General features: G+C 37.1%; 1 protein-coding gene across 8 annotated transcripts in view; it reads right to left on the minus strand.

Moving 5' to 3' along the window:
- Positions 1–21,019, minus strand: part of Matr3 (matrin 3) — a 39,306-nt gene that overhangs the window by 13,277 nt on the left and 5,010 nt on the right. The window contains exons 1-4 of one of the 8 annotated variants that reach the window (XM_034517831.2): positions 16,077–16,251; positions 5,753–6,846; positions 999–1,060; positions 133–174 (exon numbers count right to left, since the gene is read on the minus strand). In XM_034517831.2, the coding sequence (XP_034373722.1) occupies positions 133–174; positions 999–1,060; positions 5,753–6,664 (1,016 nt within the window). In that variant the 5' untranslated portion in view covers positions 6,665–6,846; positions 16,077–16,251. Of the gene's footprint in view, positions 1–132; positions 175–998; positions 1,061–5,752; positions 6,847–9,789; positions 9,853–15,474; positions 15,678–15,828; positions 15,923–16,076; positions 16,252–21,019 lie in introns of those variants that run through there. The other 7 variants (XM_034517832.2, XM_034517833.2, XM_076912824.1 and 4 more) reach the window with 7 other exon arrangements.

Consider the following 21,019-nt stretch of genomic DNA (forward strand, 5'->3'; position numbering starts at 1 on the left):
TCTTAAATTTGGTGAAGAAATTAAAAAAAAAAAAAAAAAAAAAACATTTTTATAAAATGAGAAAGTTAAACTTGGATTCCTTACATTGATTTCCTTTATAAACAATAAATAGAATAAAAAATTTTAACTTACATTGTGTGTCCAGTGTCATTGTCAGGATTCCATTCTGGATAGCTTTAAAAAGATCAGAAAATTAATTTTAAAATAAAATGGTTCTTCTCACAAAGTAATTTTATTAAGCCTCTAAAACAGAGATGATTATTAGTTATCTGAGAATCTACATTGTCAAAAGCATTTAACAGATATTTCAAAAAGAACTTCAGACACCAAGTGATTTGGAATAAATCTGGAGTTGTAAATATAAGTGATACATGCTGAAATGTTAACTTGTAAGCAGGGAAAATGCTGCACAAGTAATTAGAAAGCAGGTTATACAAAGGAAAAAAAAAAAAACAAAAAAACAAAAAAAACAGTTTCCTTCCCCAATATTAGGAATCATAGCAGAGTTAAGGTATGGCAGCAGAAAGAAAGGACAGCCCCAAAGGAATTATGTATGTATGGATAATATGTGCTACAGTAGGCTGTTTCTTTGAATTCCATTTCAATGTAGCAGTCAAAATTCAGAACTAAAGCCATGTATGTCAAAAGCTTTCCATGTGGAACTTCACTTGGTTTCTAGTAATTTTAAATTATTCTTCCATATTTCTTTTGTTCTACAGCATGTATTAACTATTACTAAAGTGGTATCTTTTAATTCTACTGAAATTCTTTAACAGGCCAATGTATACTTATCCTAGAAATTAAAAAGCAAGTAACAAAGCATTATTACATCTATTATTCGTCAAGAGATATACTTATATATCTGTTATTAAATATTAACCACACATCAATTATGACAGTAACACCATATGCATAAGCAAATGATGAAATCCCCCAAACCAACAATGGCTGTTTCTGATTCATGATAGGGATGCTTTATATGTATTTCAAAGTCCTACATTTCAAGAAGAAGCTGGCATCGACGACTGTGACTTGCTCCATTGATATGTTGACTCCACTCCTGCAGCAAAGTAAATTAGTAGAATTAACAAAAATTAATAGCTAAAATACCTTTATATGAACCATTTATGTTTATGCATATCAGGTTGTATAAACACTTCCTGATACATTAAATCACAATGGTTTATGTTAAAACAATTCTTGAGCCCTTAAAGCTTGATCCTGCCCTCAAATACTCTATGCACAGTCTTGGAAAAACTGGATTAACTTGGTCAACATAATTGAGACCTGATAATGGAAAGATGTAGATAGCAAAGATCAAGAAGAAATATGGACCTTGAGGTCAGCTGAGCACACAGGAACTGCTGTGGACCAAGCTCAAGTATCCACTGTTATTGGAACTGATATTTAATAATATTCTGCATGTTCAAATAGCCATATACTTAGATTTCTAGAAAATGTGTGTGAATAATTAGCTTAAAGTGGAAACTTTAATTTCATCTAGCCTTTTAAACAAATTCCAAGTATACTATACTTTCTATTATACCAAAACAAACCCCCCCAAACCAAAAATTAACAACAAAAAACCAACAACAACAGCAACAACAAAAGCACTGTCAAAAAGGCCAACATGATTTAATGTAATGCTTATCTAAGAAATGTTCATTTATCAGAATTTTAAGTTTCCATATTTCCCTAATATATAATCTTTAACATGTGTCTTTCCCCATAATTTGAGGGAAACAATGTATTTCATCAATATTTTCTTTTTTGAGATTTAGTTTAAAATATAAGGCACTAACTAAATTTGATTTAATTTCCCTATCTCTAGGGATAAAAGAAATCCAGTTTAACTTTTTATGCAGTATTAACAGTTAAAGTGGGCTTTGCCACCAAAATGCCTTGGCTTATTTCCTAAATTATTTCCTAACTATGTCTCCTAAGTTTAAATTATTTAAATTCACTACAACAGAAATCTTCTATGGTGGTGAAAAACCAATGAATAAAGGTAAACAAACCATCAGAACCCTCCCAAATATATGAAGTTATCTATACTGAACTGTTTCAAAAATCTGTTTTACAAGTAGTTTTGATTTTTCAAATTCCTACAAATCAATTACTAAAATATGCACTGTTCTTGAAAGTTCTAAATGGAATATAAACATGGGCAGACGATATAATTTTCTCAAATGGGCATTAGAGAGCTCCAGCTAAAGGAAAATATAGCATCAATTCATACAATTTGCCTTTTATGAAGGCTCAAAATGAAGTTTTATAAATTGGATGGTAATTTCTAAAGGAAAATATAGCTTCAATTTATACAATTTGCCTTTTATGAAGGCTCAAAATGAAGTTTTATAAATTGGACGCTAATTGATTTGTTACAGTATTCATGTATTTTATGCTCTAAGAAAATTAACTAAAACCCTGTCAAAGAACTGAAATGGAACATAGCCAAACAAAATAATGCTTAGAATCTGAGGTGCTATCAACTACTATTCTTAGTAACTCTGAAAATTATATTCTTTCTAAAGTTATAACTAATAGGAACTTGAGAGATTTCTATTGATGTTATACAATAGTTTCTACTTGCAACACAACAGACCATTACTGGAAGCCATTTTAAAAATGGCTAGAAGCAAGAGGCGCCATAGGTAAATTCACAAAATTCAGGAAAGTGACTAAACAAATCAAATCCATCAACCTAAAGAATTTCAGAACAATTTCAGATACAAGTATTGATCCTTAAGAAAGTGTTTTAGGAAAAGAATACATGTTATCATATTAAGCATGCTTCTGAATTTATAGGAAATCGAAAGGACACAGAGCTGAAAAGAAATTATATCCAATCCCCCATGTCCTTTAAGTTTCAAGTTTATGATAAAAAATGTGGCTAGTCTTTCAAGTACTAGAAAGAAGGCCAAGATCAGAAATTTAGTTACACATCTCCCACCCATCCATCATTAATCGGCTCTACTGTATCTAATCTCTTATTGTCTAGCTTAAAATGAGGACCAAGAATCCAACAGTTAAAAACAAAACAAAACAAAAAACATAACCAAACCAAACAAAAAAACCCAAAAACCTTCTTGATTATGTTAGTTTAAAAATAATCATTCTAAAAGCATTTCCAAAGTGGCAGAATAGAATGTAATTTAAAGACCTAACTAATACTAAAAGGAAAAAAAGAAACTTAAGACCTAAGACAAAAATGCTGCAATGCGTATTTTCTGTAAGTTGAAAGAAGTTTGAGACTGTATGCTAGCTGATGTTTTAAAATGACCTTGAAAAGAGCTCAAAGGAAGACCACTCCTTAAAAATCACCTAAAAATATAAGGACACTTCATAATGACAAGTTACATCTTGCTTTTCATGTGAACTTTGTATAATGTAGGCTATTTAACATTAGCCTTAAGTGAAAACAACAGATTTTCCAAGTTATGCAGTGATACCAGAGAGCAGGATACTTATTTTTTTTTCATTGTCTACATCCATCACAAGATTTTTTTAAAAAAAATGTTTTATGTCTATCTGTTCACAGTTTATTGGTGAAGTAAATAATTGCCTTTTCAATGAAGTAGATACACAGAAAACATCGGCTAAATTGAGTCTGTAAAACTATAAAATACTTAGAAAATCCACATACTTAAAACTTGTTCCAATTGGTCTAACTTACAAACACCAATTTTGTAAACCCAATGGTTAAGCAGAAGTCTTCATGAATAATTGTTGAATACACCTAATAATTAAGAGTATGCAAGCTAACTAGAAACCAAGCATTTTTATAGGCTAAAAAAAACTTCTCAATCCAAATTGTCAGCAAAAATTTCAAACTGCTCTTTTGTTAATTTAAATTCATTTAAATTATTAGTCTTCTTTAGGAACTAGGAAGTAGTAAAATTTGGAGGGAAAAAAAGACCAAACTTTTATCTGACAAATGCTCTTATGTTCCTTTCTTCTAATAGCAAAGATTCACAGTTCTTTAAGATCTCTTTTAATTGATCACTGTAACTATTTCCCTTAAAATTTAGAGAGCTTCTCTGAGAACACCAATCAAGTAATTTCTGCTTGTTAAAGAGGTTAAGAGATAATAGAAGTCAATCAAATTTAATTGACCTTTTTCATTGTTTTAATTTACACTAAAATAAATCTTAAAGTTTAGTTAGTACAGAGTAAAACCATGACATATTTAGTATATCTAAAAAATTGGGAAAAATAAAAAAGTCTAACAAGTAAGATTTGCTGACTCTTAGAGCTCCAGGTTCTATTTCTTTGCTGAGTCAGGGTCTCATTATATAGTCCTGGTTGGCCTGGAGATCCACCTGTCTCTGCCTCCCCAATGCTGGGATTATAGGCATGAGCCACCACGCCCAGAGGCTCCACTTCTTTAAAAAAAAAAAAAAAAAATCTACAAATCTAAATTTGGCATTTATGTTAACTTATTCCACATAGGATAAAAGATTAAAAGATAAAAATGCTGAGATCTAATCACAGAAAAGGGAACAAAACAAAAAATTAACAGGTGGATTAAAAAAAAGTCAACACTAAAAAATGAAGTTAAAAGAAAGTGATATGAAAAGAAAATGTCCCAGATGTTGCAGTAAAGAAAAACCCTGTAACAGTAACCATAAAATCAATCTCATGGTAGCACTTATTCCAGTTAGGTAGGTTACTACAAAGCACATCGGGGGGGGAAAAATGGATGGTCATAGATTACAGAACAAGCTAGTGGGGTGCTGCAGCACCATTGACTTTAAGTCAACTGCAATATATCCTGAAAAATAGATTTTAAAACCCCAGGAAAATGAGTAACACTAAAAAAGTTGAAAGAGAAGGACAACATATTTAAAAGGGCATTTTGAAATGGTTTCCATTTTGCCAGATGTGATAATCAAAGGAGAATTAGGTTTCCTTTTTCCCCCACAAATGACTATACCAGAAGTACAATAAGCCTAAGTCAGAAAAAGAATTTTTTTAAACAAGGAACACAGAGCAGAATAATGTACTCAATGATTTATCAGAATCTCTAAAAGGGACAGATGCAATAAATATGGGATAATAAAAAGTGAGCTTTGAAGTATGTTTAAGGAAGTTGTGGAAACGGAGAAAAAAAATGATGAAAATTTTCAGTCATAGTATGAGAGTTTGTGTTAAAGGGAAATTAAAAACAGAAGAATGAACTAATCTAAAATATGAAACATACACACCAGGGCTCTACATTAACTCTTTCCCTGTAGCCACAGATAAGGAAAAAAAGAATTGTATAAGAATATATATTTGACTACATATAAATCAGCAATCAAGACAGATGGAAAGCTGAAATCTAGCATCCTAAATGGAAAGCACATTGACTTCAGGGGGGAAAAAATGCTTAAAACAATTCAACAAAGCAGACTGGGGAGAAAAAAGCCTGCTTAAATATGATTAAGAAGAACATACTGATGCCCCCCCCAAAACAAACAAAAAACCCCACAAAAAAAAAAAAAAAGAAACAAAACAATAAAAACCACCAAGATAATTCCAGTGGATGACAGTTTTGTGGCAAGAAGCATTCTAGGTAGATTGTATTATTAATGTAAAGCCCTGGTTTATATTGCCCAAAAACAATTACCTTCCAAATAAAGTGTTCTCAAAAGTATAACAATTCTTGATCAACTCAATGTCATCAGGAATTAGAGTAAAAGATATAGATAAATACAGAATAGGCACTACAATGTAAAAGAAATTAGAAGCATCTGTTGCTTTAACTCACCTTATTAGAATGAACTGGCAAATCACATATAGAGCACAGATGGGGATAACCCTTCGGTAAGAGTCCATGGAAGTCTTCAATATTGCTACTTGGAGGAGCGCCCCTCTTTTTCTCAAAGAGAGATCTCTCTTGTAAGGGGCCAGGACCACGTCCCATTCTCTCATACTCACTGTCAAATTTATGATAGTTATGCGAGGTCTCACCAAAAAAAGAATCATCCCTACACCTTTCTCCATCTCTTAATCTGTCATCTTCATAATCCATTCTGTCATAATAACCAGATTCTTGAGAACGACTTCCATGGTCATAATCAAGCACTGGGTTGAGACTAGGACCACGATCATCAAAACTATCTCTTCTAAAGTGCCTTTTTTCTTCCCAATCATCCCTAGGTACTCTGTATGGTGGCTCCCGTGTAGCAGATCTGCCATCTCTACCATAACTCAATGTAGGGCCTTCTTCAGTTCTCCTCCTTTTAAGCTGTAGAAGAATTTGGGGCAAGTTCTCAGGAGTAATCTTGTCCTCTGGATACCGACTCAGTTCATCTAAGTCTCTAGCAGACAGACCAAAGCTGGCCAAAATATTACTGGCCTGGTCTGTATCTCCACGGTGTTGAGAAGACAAAGGGAGTGGACCTCTACTTCCAATGTTAAATATAGACTGCAAATTATGGGAAGAAGTACTAGCAGAAGACAGTGCACTATGAGCTCCTTGTTGATTCAATGAAGAACTCATTCCAAGATTCATTAAACTAGCAAGGCGTGCAGTACCCTGGTTCATCCTTCCAAGAGATGCTGGCATACTTAAAGACTGGGTAGCAGCAGCAAGAAGGCCTATTCCTGCTGCAGACAGGTCACGCCCATGACCCTGTGAATCCCTACCGAGAGATGACTGCTGGAATGACTTGGACATTGTAGAACTATCTCTGGTCTAGTTTATAGATCAAAAAAGAAAAAAAAAGTTTTAAAAGACGGCCAAAAAGAAAGCTCAAACTAGAAAGCTAGGTTAACTTTGCTTCAAAAAATGGTAACGCCAAGAAAAAGGATCAATAAGGACTGTAGAATCTTCTTCAAGCTGAGAACCAGCAGACAACTCTGTAGAAAAATAAGCAGTTTTAGTCATAAATCCCTTTAAGTAGATGCCGTTTTTTTTTTTAAAGAAAAAAAATTTACGCATCATGTTGATTTAAAAAAAACCACTTAAGATCTCAAACTTACAAGGAATTCATTACATATCTTAAACAAATTCTGGATATATGCAGAGCCTGCATATAGATATTTAAAAAGTAGCTTTTCATGCTGAAATTTAACAAAGGAAATTTCAAATTGGGCTTAAAAACATTTAAATCCAAGGGCGAGATGTTTGGGTGCATCAAAATTGCAGTGAAAACATTGATGGGCTTCTTCTTTTAGAAGAATAAAAATATACTCTATCTATTGTACGATGCTGAAGTTCTAGAAGACTAAAAAAAAAAAATCAAAATTAAAAAAAAAATTCAAAGTCAGCAAGTCAAAGATGAACCAGTCGTATTCTGCTATAGAAAATGAGACCTATTATCACTCTCAGAAAGAACCAAGTAAAATCACAAGTAAATGAAGCTTGGGGGGTGGGGGGGTCAAGCATTTGATGTAAGATCTAAGATCAAGTAACACTTGAGACTTTCATGCAGCAAAAATAACTTGAGGTGAAGACAGATGTGAATAAGAAAAATAAGTAATTTCCTACAAATTTAAGGATTTCTGCCCAAATTTAAGCCACACAACTATATACCAGGCAGTGATTATTTGATACCTACTCTTGTAAGGTAAGGAGAGCAATTTTTGGTCAGTACAGAAACAGACCTAACAAGAAAAAAACCCAGATATAAGAAATACAGGTGATTTAAAGAAGGGAAACATCCCAAGTTAGCACCTATTATTGTTCATTTAATGTTCAAGGCTATAACATCTCTAGAGTTCAAAGTTTATAAATGAAATCTAAGATCTTGTTAACAGATTTCTGTAAATTCTTCACAAGAATAGCCCAGTAGCTTGAAACCTTTTAACTGATTATGATCCTTCAAGATGTGTTTCTGGATGAAACTTATCTTATTAAATCTGCTGCACTGTATCTCAAAACTGTTAAAAGAATATGCAAAGTATTAACATGTGATTCCCATAAAGCATTAGTTAAAAGATACAACACAACCAATGTTTCTGTAGGGCAATTTTATAATCACAACCACATACAAGATAATTCTGATCAATTTGCCACAGACTTCTACTATGATGCACTGATTTTTCAGTTTTGTTTGATTAGCCATATGCCTAATTGGTAGTTTAGTAAAATTTATTATACTAAAACCCAGAAAATATCCAATAATTAAAAGTCAACTATAGGATCAATTCCATCAATGATAGATTAAAGGAAGGATATACTGGACGAACACAGAGGCAGAGGAAGAATAAAAAAAAGTTACAGGCAAGAAAGATTTGGACTAGATTAAAAAAAATAGATGTAATAAAGTAAGACACAAATGCTATCAGTGGTAGCTGGAATTACAGATGTTTTTGTACACCAAGAAAGATGAATTTGAGAAAGACACCAAGGAAACTTGTTCTAGACAAGATCCACTTATGTAATCTACTTAAGCTTTGAGTTAAGATTAATGAAGAGAAGAGTTAGTGAATAGTGGATGAAAGTTTTTTTTTTAACAGTATCTTTAAAATGCCAACACAGGATAGCAGGCTAAAATACTATATACATTAGTTTTAATGACTACATTTTTATATATACTTTTTTTAAAGGCCATTTTCAAAATAAAAGTTTTAAAACATTAGGGTTAATATTTACCACAGCTTTGACTTTAATATTACAATCAAAGCCTTCTACTGTTCAAAAGCCTGTCTTTAAAAAAAAAATGGTTATAATAGTATCTTGTTGTGCACAAAAAAGACCATATTTTAAGGAAACAATCATTAAGTTACAGAGACATCAATTACATTCTTGTACTTTATATGCAAACAGTGGATCTGGAAAACCAAGTTAAGGTAAAAGACAAAACAAAAAATGGATGTTAGAAAAACTCAGAAAAGGAAGGACAAACAATGCAAGTCCTATGACAAGTGCAATTCCACAAGAACCACTTCTTTATTACCTTTAACATACTTAATTTCAAAATGCTAAGAACAACACTGAACTAGTATTACTCAGAAAAGAACTTAAGTTGGATTTTTAACTGATATAAACCAAATAAATTGCCACACCCCCACACTGGGCCAGCAGTAGTGCTCAAATATAAACTCAGCACTTAAGCTGAGGCAGTAGGAGTACTGGGAGTTTGAGGCTACACAGTTCCACACACACATTCTAAGACATCTTGGAACCTGGCTTCAGAAAAACTTAGAAGCATGTTATAGAACAAAGGAAGAGAAATCAGGCATGAAAAGCACTGCTCAGAAAAACAATGAAAATGGTGCCACTAGTAGTTTTAGTCAATGAACCTAACAAGCCATTTTTAAGGGCTCATTTCCATGGGACTTGACTCATTAGTAAAATTAGTATAATACTGAAATACTTATCAAGAGCTGGGGATCATTTAGATAGCTCAGTGGGTAAAGACCAGTTATACAAGTTTGATCTCTGGAGCAGATAGAAATGTTTGGGAGCGACCCCACAGAATTGTCTTCTTGTGGCACTTGCTACATTCTCATTGCGGCATGTTCTTATCCTCAATTATAAGTAAACAAAATTTATTTTTTAAAATAAAGGAGTTGAAAGGTTGAGATGTTACCCAGTGAGTAGAGTGCTTTTAAAACCTTGGGCTTAACCTCCAGCACCCATAAAATGACACTCAATTGTGATCCTAGCATAATGTCCAGATTTGAAGCTTGGCTTCAAACTCTAAGATGTTCTTGCTTCTACTTCCAGAGGACTGACAGAGTAGAGGCAGAAGGCTCATTAGCAAAGGTCATTTTCAGCTACAAAAAAAAAAGTTTCAAGGCTGCCTGGACTCTCTGAGAACTAACCTACAAATGTAATGTCAAAATACAATTTACCTATAAATTCTAAATGTCCATCCACGAGTGCACAATCTTCTGTGCTCCAAACAAAGCATCCCCACCCTCTAAAATCAGGAAAACAAACAAACAAAACTTACCAAAATGACCTATAATTTCACTTTAGGTAGGATGGGGGGAGGGAATAGTTCAGTGGACTACTTGCTTGCCTAGCAGATTTGAGAAGACTGGAGTTCAACTGCCAGTATCACACACACACAAAATAAATGAATATATGCAATTTACTACAAAATGAAAATCAGTTTACTTTATACTTGAAATACAAAAGATCTCGGTCTACATAGTAAGTCCTGTCTCAAAATGAAACAACAAAAATATTTTTATTTTATGTGAGGTGAACATGAGTATGGTTATAGGATAGCTTGCAGGAATTAATATTTTCCTTCTACTATGTGGGTCCTGGGGATTAGATAAACTGAGGATGTCAGGCTTGGCTAAAAGCAAATTAGCCTAATAATCAAAACTGACCAATTTACTAAAAAATATACATTTACATATAGAACAACCTCTTCCCCTTCCTGAGTATTAAATATTTTTTAAAAGAAGCTTTTTATTTATTTATTATTTATTTTTATTTATATGAGTAACACTGTAGTTGTTTTCAGACACACACCAGGAGTATATTGGATCCCATTACAGATGGTTGCGAGCCACCATGTGGTTGCTGGGAATTGAACTCAGAACCTCTGGAAGAGCAGTCAGTGCTCTTAACCACTGAGCCATCTCTCCAACCCTTAAATATTCTTTATTGGATTTTTTTAAATTAAAAAGAATACTAGGTCTAGGTTGACTGTTCAGACAGTAAAGTGCTTGCCCTGCAAACACAACAACCTGAGCTTAATCCCCTGAAGTAAAGTTTTAAAAGGCTGGGCATAGTGGTAGGAGCTTATAATTTCGTCAATGAGTCAGAGACTGGGGTCTTGCTTGACTAACCATTGTAGTCTAATCGGTAATGTCAGGCCAAATGAGACCTGGTCTCAAGAAGATGTATGGCATTCCTGAGAACACCTGGAATTGTTTGACACATTTCTTCATACTTTAAAAAATGACAACTAAAATATGCCAGAAAAGAAAAAAACTGTTAAAAGGTATCTTTTAACATCTTGAGGTCACATCTTGAGCTACAGTCTCAATTATAGAAAACAATTGCTTCTTATAAACACATTTAAGTCTGCACGTGGTGTTCATATTGTGATACCAATACTGGTCAGGCCGAGAAAGGGAAATTTCTAGATTAACTTGATCTATAGAGTGGGTACTAAACCAGTCATGGTGACATAGCAAGACAGTCTCTAAAACTAAAACACAGAACAAATTAAAACTACTAGAAGTCAACTAATTTGATGGTGATTTAACCACAAGTGGTAGTTTAAGACGTAACCAAAAAGTAGAAACATGCAGGCAATATCACTCATTATAAACTCTATAAATGCTCACCAAAAAAGAAAAAGCTACAAAACCTCAATCCTTTTATTATTTTCTCCTTATGAGCCATGCAAAAGGATGGCAAAGGCAAGAACTTTTTAGATTTTTCTGCTTTTGGGTATGTTCTTTGAGGGCAGGCATGTGTATGCCATTTTACACATATAGAAGTTAGCGCATAACTCTCAAAAATCAATTCTAGGAGGTGGAGAGATGGCTTAGCAGAAGACCTGAACTTGGCTCCCAGCACCCACATAGCAGCTTATAAACTATCTGTATCTCCATGCATGAATGCAGTGTACCTGTATACATGGGGGCAAAACACTCATATACATAAAATTAGAAGAGTAGAGTACCTCTACCCATTGTGCCAACTCATTGACACTTAAAATGTTTTATTAAAGTCAAAAACATTAAATGTGTTTAAAAAACAACAACAATAAATATATCATTACTGGCAGGTGGCATGGATAGTTCATTATCAATCTCAAGTCAATATCATTTATAAAGGCCTCAGAAGCTTTAGATTACAGGTATGAGCCATTGTATTTATAAGACTAGGACTCTTAAATTTTTTTCACTAGGCTCCTGAGTTTCAAACCCAAAAGTCTCATACATGATAAGCAGATACTCTTCTACAGAGCTATACACTCCAAGCCCAAGTGGAAGATTTTTAGAGCAGTGTAAAATTCATGTTCAAAGACAGGGTTGACAAATATTCTTTAAAAGTTTCATTTGGGAAAAAAAAAAAGTTTCATTTGGTGGGGCTGGAGATACTGCTTAGCCATGAAAGAGCACAGGTTACTCTTTCAGAGGGATCAATTCCCAGCACCCACATGGTGGCTCACAAGCATCAGTGACTTCAGTTTCAAGGAATGCCTGCCCTCCGTGGGCATCAGGCACATAACGTGGTGCACATTTACACACAATTTTTTTTTTTTTAATTTCATTTGGAGACTGGGATATATATAGTTCACTGGTGGAACACTTAATGTGTAAAGTACTAAGATCAATCCTTAGAATCATCAAGATAATATTAAAACAAAAACCAAAAAACAACAACAACAACAAAAACCCTATCATTCACTAAACCTTGCAGAAGGCTTTAATAAAAGTTACCAGCACAGGACTAGAGATGACTTCTGTGCAAGTATGAGGACATGTCAAATGCATAGGATGAATGTCTAATCCCAGCACTTATACAGGACAAAAAAGTCAATAGAGGAGATCCCAAAAGTTAGAAGACCAGCTAGCTTGGGGTGGAGTATTAGCTTGGAGTGTCTATACATGTGAGCCTGCATTTGCTCCTGCACAAACACAAGAAGTTACATAACAAGACCTTGTTTCAAAAAACAAACAAAACAAAAACCCAGAAACATTTTATTTTCTAATATGTGCTCCTGAGTAACAACCGGAATACCTTAACTGGATTTGAGGGGCAGAGGGAGGCCATCCTATCCATTTCATTACAAATAACCTTAAATACTTTTTCTTTCTGTTCTACTTTTAGTTATTTATAGTTTTCCACACAAAGTTTTTTTATTATTTCAGACCAGCTGGGTGTAGTGTTGCATGCCTTGTATCCCACTGTTGGGGAGGCAGCAGCAGTCAATCTCAAAGACTGAGGCCAGTCTGATCTACACAATGAGACCTGGTTTCAAAACTAAAAACAAAAAGGGATTTTAGAACAAAGAGAACATATTCTGTTCAGATATACAAAGAACACCTAACAAACCATTATCTGATATTAAGACAAGTACTAGATTTTTGTCATTTCTGAATATTCTACTTTCCAGAGTTTTTTAGAAGCTAGTCTACTTCTAATCTTAATTCTTAAAAATGTATGAGATACTAAAAACCATGAGTCTGATCTGATAAGGGCTTCTATTATACCCACATACTCATTTTTCCACATTACAAAAGCAAATGTAGGCTTGTTTAGTGGCACATACCTGCTGTCTTAGCATTAGCACTTGGAGACAGAAGCAGGAAAAGCTGGAGGCCAGCCTGGGTTATAGTGCCAAGACCATGATCCAATGCACAAAAAAAAACCCACATCCAAACAAATAGTAAATATAACTTTCAAATTTCAAAAAACTACCAGGCAAGAAATCAACCCAAGTGTATCAACCATCAGAGACAAGATTTTTGGGTGCATATTTTTTCTTTTACACATTTCTTCAATAAATCAAAGTCGACATCAGTAATACTGACTTTCCTTCCCAAGTAAGCATAATTGCTTCCCATTATTACCCTCCCCTTAAAATGTTATTTAAAAGTAGCTTTACAGATTTCCATTTCCAAACAAGACAGATCCCCCGAAAAAACTGAAGTTTTCAGAGCCAAATTTTATGTGCCTACTAACAAACCCTGCCTTTGCTCATAAATGAATAATAAGATTGAAACCACTCAACTCCATCAACTAAAATATCATACTTAAAAACCGCCATTATTAATGTTTACTAAACACAATCTGACTGTTAGGATAAATTTAAGAGCAACCTTTCCATTTTAGGACCACTATTAAGGACCCTACTGGTAGCATTGTCATTATAAAATTAAGACTTAGATTCTCAGGCTGGGCATGGTAGTGAACATCTTTAACTTCAGTGCTCAGGAGGCAGCAGCAGGAGGAACTTTTGTGAGTTCAAAACCAGCCTAGTCTACGAATCAAATTCTAGAGAAAACCTGTCTCCAAAAAAAAAAAAAAAAAAAAAAAAAAAAAAGGGGGGGGGGAGACAACTCTTCTACCATAGCATTTATGTGAACCATACTTCTACAATTATGTAAGATATATTATCACTGCATTCCTGCTTTTAAATTTTCACTTATTCCCTTGTTGTACTATTACTTAGTTTATCAGCATCAGGTAAAAAGTTAATATAGTTTCAAATTAGTTCATGTCTAAAATGCTATATAAAAGCTGTATATAGATGATGAATAAGGGAAAATTACCTCTATGGGTAGAAGTATAAACTAAATACTTGTTAAGTGCCTAGAAATGTAAACTTAAAATAACCTCAATGCAAAACCTGTTGGGTAAAAGCTATCTTTTTAAAGGATTATATAATCAACCAGATTAATCTTCTTGTAGTACTTCGGTGACATTTGAGTTTGTAAAAACATTTAAGTGAAAAGGCAACCTTGGGGTTTTTTGCAGTAAAATACTTTCTCCTCCCTTCTAGATTCCTAAAATACTAATGTTCAAAAGTTATAAAGATAACTGGGCTGGGTGTTGTGGCATAAGCCTGTAGGTAATTTAGCTCTAGGGAGGTTGAGACAGGAGGCACAGCCTCTCAAAAACAGCCTCCAGCTGTCTCAAAAAGAAATCTACATAATGCGTAGAGTAACTTAACTGCTAGTACAATAATGTTTTGAGACAATCGAGATGTTACCGAGACTGGTCCCCAAGTAACAGCAATTCTCCTGCCTTGTTCTCTTGAGTGACGCTATTACAGGTTTGCGTCACTATGCCCAACAATTAAGAGCTTTCAAGGAGCTTTTCAACACCTATGGAAAACCGCCTAAGGTGTAATTAATTTTGCCCGCACAGTCAAGTCTAAATTTACCTGGACGAAACATGTTGAACCGACTGACAAGTTAGCTCATTTAAATATGCAGCACGCAGTATCAACACAAAAGTCCCAAGAACACTTTATGAAATCAGTGACATGAACATTTCAGAGCCCCAGAAAGACTAGAAATTTCAGAACCACATCTAGACGTTCTAGAAACGTCTAGATGGATAATTGTAACCTATCCAACCTAGAAATATTTCACAGAAGGGGTTATTCCATAAGACAGAGTCACAGAACAAGCAACGCGCCTAAGGGACAAACACCTACGATAAAGAAAAACACAAAAGCATGGCACAGCACTAGCAGTGAAAATATTGAAGGACTACACCACGGCCCTCCAAACCCTTTGTCTGAAAACCGGAAGGTCCCACATCGCACAATCCTGTCCAGAAGAACCTGGACTATTTTGATGGAGAAAAGAACTGTGTGGGAACTGATTAAACAAACAAATATCCTAGCACGAAAAGGCTTCACCAAAGACGCAATTCAAATTCCAAGCGTTAACGTTTCATTTTCGGCCATTTTTACGCAACTGCGGGGTGGGGGTGGGGTGGGGAGGAATTGTTCCAAATGTCTGGCTAAAATCGCGCGCGGGCGAGGGACGCGGGAGTCTTGGGAATGGGGCAATACAAGGCGATGGGTGAGGAATGGCGAGGTTACTGACACCGGAGGAAGAAACGTTGGTCAAAACACGCAAGCTTTTCACATCCTACGAAATCCTCCATTTTGGGTACGTTTTCAGAGGAAAAAAGGCAAGCGCACTATACGGGACCTGCGCTCCCACCGACTTTTACTTAGCTCTAACTATCCTCCTCAAATGGCAGGCCCCAGTGGACGCTCGGTCGGTCCCTCAGGCTTCGAACGCTCCTCCCTCCTCCTCAGCGCCGCGGCCCGCGTGTAACGGGCTCGTCCCGCCCCCGCCCACTGCGAGTCTCGGGCGCAGGACGCTCGGCGGACAAGCACACCTCCGGACCCCCGACTCTCCCGCAGAATCCCGGGCCGCTGCCTAGCTGCGTACCTTCCACCACAACCGCTCACCTCCTCCGCCCGAGGAGGCAGGCTGCGCCGCCACTGCACTCCTAACATGGCGGCCGCCGCTCGGGCGACTCACATACGCAGCGCCGGAGGAGACAGAACGGGCGAGCCGGAGCGAGCGGGAGCGGCGTGCCAGCTCCCTACAGCCTCAGCCACGGCGGCCGTCCCGCTCTAGTCAGACGCACAGAGCCCCCAGCCACCCGCCCGGACTCTTACCCTCTTCACGCCTACCTTAGGGGAAGGGAGAAGGAAAAGGAGAGATACCTCTCTCAGCGAGCGGGACGCGGAGGCTCCCACAATCCCCCGCAGCAACGGCGCTGGCAGGAGGTGGCGACCGAACGAGAGTTTAGTCTCGCGAGAGCGCCGGTTCCCACCCCCGCCCCATTTCTAGTTTGGCACGCGCTAAGCCCCTCCCCCTGCGCGGGGTGGGGACTTGACCCACGCGGCTAGCCTTGTTCTCCAAGGCCTAGGAGCCCTCTTCTAGCGAAGGCGGGAAAACGGCACTAGCTCGTCTTCAGGTTCGAGTACCTCTCTAAAAAACGCTGTGCATCTATCTCAACATCTACACAGTGCTGCAAATAAATTATTAGTTAGCAGCGCTAGGCGGGAATCTATACTCTCCGATTTATCGGGTAAGGACACGTGCCCAAAAGGCACTAAAACTTTTAGCTGTTTAAGCGGAGTTTTAGCTCCTAACTGCTAAGGGCTCGTCACTGTGTCTGGGAGCTTGAGATGCTGGTCCCAGATTTTATGAAGTCCACGATTCTTCCGTTTTGAGATAAAATAGAGCCCAGCAGGTTGCAAACACCCTTCAAGAACTTAGAATTTGGAAGGCAAAGAATCTTCCTATATAGACTAGTTATGAACAGCTTTCTGTGGGGTGGCAAGGCTACTGACACACATAACCAGTTCCTTCTGACTGGTGAAAAGATGAAGGCTCAGCCTCCCAATTAGCACTTTACCCCAATTTATGATTTCGTCAGTGCCTGAGAGAAAAAGTCAACTGTTACAGGTTTTTGACCTCATGGAGCTTACACTACACGCAGGTAATTGAAACAAAAATGTACATAAATTTAGCGTATGAGAAATCTTAAGACTGAGAAAGCAATGGAAGATTAGGGGGGTCAGACTAGTGGTTTTATAGGTAAACATCAAAAAATTTCATTCAAGACTGAAGAGCCATTCTCCCTGAGGTTGCAAGTGCAACGAAGATGGGTAAAACAAGCACCACCCAAGAAGAATCAGATAGAGTGATTAACATAAAAAAAAAATCCAGAAAACACAAAGCATGCAGAACCATATTTACAACCTCAAAAAACCATCTCTGCGTCCACTGTGAATATAGAGCAAGGGCAAAGAGTTTATAAGAGAAGTCCAGGACAGTGTTGTTAAGGAGCAGTACAAGAAACAGTGGCATGTGCCTGAAATTTCTGCTCAGGAGACTGAAGAAGGAACTAGGAAGCAAGTCATTGCTACACATCATAGTATTCTCCAAAAATAGTGAGCAAGTGAAGGAATACTTGGAAAAATCACAATGATTAGCAAGAACATGACTAAAAATAAAATTTAGCAACTTGATTCTGAATATATTGAAGGGAAACAGAGCCCATTCAATGAGGAATGTGTAGCAACAGAAATCAGAGTTGAAGTAAGCTGATTTTACTATGACAGGAGCCATAGCTACTAAATATAATTGGCAGGGAGAATATCTTAGGTAAGGAGAGGTTGGAAAAAGGAAACAACACAACAGAAGTTACTAATAGAAATGTCTCCAAAGAAATTATAGCTGGGCAGTGGTGATGCACACCTCTAATCCCAGCACTTGGGAGGTAGTCTACAGTCTATAGTCCAGGACAGCCAGGGCTACACAGAGAAACCCTGTCTCGAAGAATTAAATATATATATATATATATATATATATATATATATATATATATATATATATAAAATAGAGCTGAAATTGAAAGTTTTATTGGAGGACAAGAGTGTTAATCAAATGGCTTTTGTTTTTCTGACAACTGTATGTGGAGCGAGTTAAATTGTGAGTTGGAGGACAGGAATAAAGAAGGCTTTAACCAAGATCACAGGGTTTCAAGGAATAATAAGACTCAATGGCCACTGAAATATCAAGAGCGCCCTGTCAAACTCCAAGTCACACTACACTTTACCAAACATTTGCAGAACTCTAACAGTCTCATGATTTTAAAGTCAAACATTTTAAATTACTTATGGAAGATCTTCAGTGAAGTGGAAGACAAATTACAGGTCCTAGGAGACTTACAACAAAGACAAAGATCTGAAAGATTGTATTTATAAAGTACATTATAGTAGTTTGGGGATACAAAGTTGGAAAGTTGTCTGATAAGGCAGACATTTGGCCTTAAGGAGGGCCAGGCTATGAGCCAGGACATATCAAGGACTCTTATTTGGGTTTTGGTGGTGTGGCCTCCACCGGGGATGGTAAGAATGAAGCCCTCAAAAGCAGGAAAAGCTGCTAAGACTTTTAAAGGTCTAGGTGACCAGCCTGGTACAGATACATGATGGGACTTCCCAATGCCAAGCTTTAAAAAAAAAAAAAAAAAGAGGTCGGCTCAGGACCTGACCTGATAATAAGGCTTTCCAACCAGGAAAAAGCATGCCATCTATGTAGGACAAAATGCATTAAAGCATTTGGGTGGCTCATCCTGCAACCTCAATTGAGGCAAGTGTGACAACAGTCTGGGTTAACCTATAAGACCCAGCCTTGCCCCCCCCCCCAAAAAAAAGTGCCTGGCGGTGGTGGCGCATGCCTTTAATCCCAGCACTTGGGAGGCAGAGGCAGGTGGATTTCTGAGTTCGAGGCCAGCCTGGTGTACAGAGTGAGTTCCAGGAGAGCCAAGGCTAACAGAGAAACTCTGTCTCAAAAAACCAAAAAAAAGTAAGCACATTATCAATATATTTGAGCACTGCAGATTAAACACAGGGACTTATATGTTACAAAAAAGAGCAGTATTTCATTTTCCTAGTGCATGGGATCGAACCCCAGCACCTCATAAAAGAAGGGCCCTATGACTGAACAAGGTCTCCAACTCAAGACAAAAGATGGGGATGTAGCACAGCTAGCTGGTAGGTTACTTGAAGCCTTGTGTTGAGGTTCAGTCCTCAACATTATAACATAATTTGAACAGTGTCTGTAGGCCTGTCAGGCTGGAGGGTCAAGGGTAGTACATAACAAGACAGAGACCAAGTCACAATAATTTTACATTTATCTTTAATATAATCTACCATGAACTTAGCCACAAACAGTAATGGTCTTCTCTCCCATGGAGTTAGGAGTCTAGTAGTTTTATCCATTGCCTTCAAGTGGTCCTGGGTTCAATTTCCCAACAATAGGGGAAAATGTGTATGTCTTACAGTGAGCAGCTTAAACTGGATGCAGAGGTTTACCATGCCTGTAACTGCAGTACTTGGCTACATGTCAAGACCTTCTTACTCAAAAACACAAAGCAGCAGCTTAGGTGCTGGGAGAAATGGTTTAGCAATTAAAAGAATATGGTTCTTTTGTAGAGGACTACAGTTCAGTTTCCAGACACCTTGAAGAGGTGGTTCACAAATGCTCCAGGGAACACCTTCCACAGTTCTGCAGTCACGGGCCCACAGGAAATTTCTATCATTAACATAACCTTTTAAATAAAACATCCATTATCTAAGTGACTAAAGAGCAGAAGGTACACTTGATGGCTAAACATGGCCCCATGTTCAATCTTCAGCAACTCTCCATGAAAATTAACTTTACTAGGATCTTCCCTGTGAATCTAAAATGCTAGCCAACAGGCCTGTGAGAGCAGTCAGGTTGAACAACTCTCACCAATTACCAGGTAAAGTGGAGCCAGGTGGCTCTAGCACACTCAACACACAAGAATGTATAGCAGACTTCTCGTCATTGTGCCTTGACCTCCAAGTGCTGGGAAAACTGCCTAGACAGAGAGTATCACTATGTATCCTTGGCTGTTAATGGAGATCCTAGCTGAGAAACCTATCCCTGAGAAAGAACTGCAAGTGTTGATGTTACCTCTATACAATGTTGCTAATGTTTGCTTGAGTTCCTTTCCAGGAGAACTTTAGGGTGGCACCTAATTGAAAACCATGATTTAGCAAATTGATTTATTGTAGGCAAGCCTTCAGTAGTTAGGGCAGGGGTGCTGCTAGGTAAAAATTTCAACTATTAGTTCATTAGCTCAGTGGAATTGTTCTCCTAAGAATTCTCCACAGCTCCATTTATGGGAGCTATTCACAAGTCTCCTGAGTCATTTCCACTCTTCTTAAGTCCTTAATTAGTTGCTCTTACCTGTCCTTTCCCTGTGTAAATTCCTCTGGGCTAGAGAGGCTTTTTGTGTGTCCCATTGGGATCCCTAGAATTTATCCCTCTGGGTTTTGTTTTTCTGATTGTAATTTGAGACCTGGCCCAGTATTTCAAGACAAATGTCACTTGTTTAAACTCTTCACAGGTTCCTTTTAACTTATATACATGTGGGACTTAAAACTTGTTCAGAGCAATGTGCTAACACCACTTGTTGCCCTTGTCCAGGACCTGGGTTAGGTCTGAGCCCCCACAGTGGCTCACATCCCATTCTTATCTCCAGTTCTAGGGCATCCACTGTCCTCTTGAGCTCATGGGCACCAGGAACAAGGGACATAGATACATGCAGGCAAAAGCTGGTATGTATAAAACAAATGTAAATTACAAAGCTTTATTTTCATGTGAATGGGTGTTTTGCCTGTGTACTACACAGAAGCCATTAAGATCCCCTGGGTCTGAAGTTATAGATGGTTTCAAACTACCTTTGGCATTGAACCCTAGGTCCTTTGGAAGAGCAGCCAGGCCCTTTAAGTGATGAACAACTGTTTCTCCAACTTCCCTCCACAAAATAAATAAAACAAAACATTGTAAGTTGTTTTGAATGCTTTAATGATTCAACTTGAACTGACCAGGACAACTGGAATAAGTACTAATTAACTCCACTTATCAATTAGAAAATCCCATTAAATTGCTTTAATTGAATTATCTATGGCATTGAAACCATGTAGGCCAGTGAATCCGTGCATTAATAGCCACAGTATTATCCTCTTTCAAGATCACAGTAAACTATGCTATGGGCATCCCTACCTGTGGCCAGGAAGGCAACCTCAACAGT

The sequence above is a fragment of the Arvicanthis niloticus genome, chromosome 14 (assembly GCF_011762505.2).
Source record: "Arvicanthis niloticus isolate mArvNil1 chromosome 14, mArvNil1.pat.X, whole genome shotgun sequence".
NCBI classification, from domain to species: domain Eukaryota; kingdom Metazoa; phylum Chordata; class Mammalia; order Rodentia; family Muridae; genus Arvicanthis; species Arvicanthis niloticus.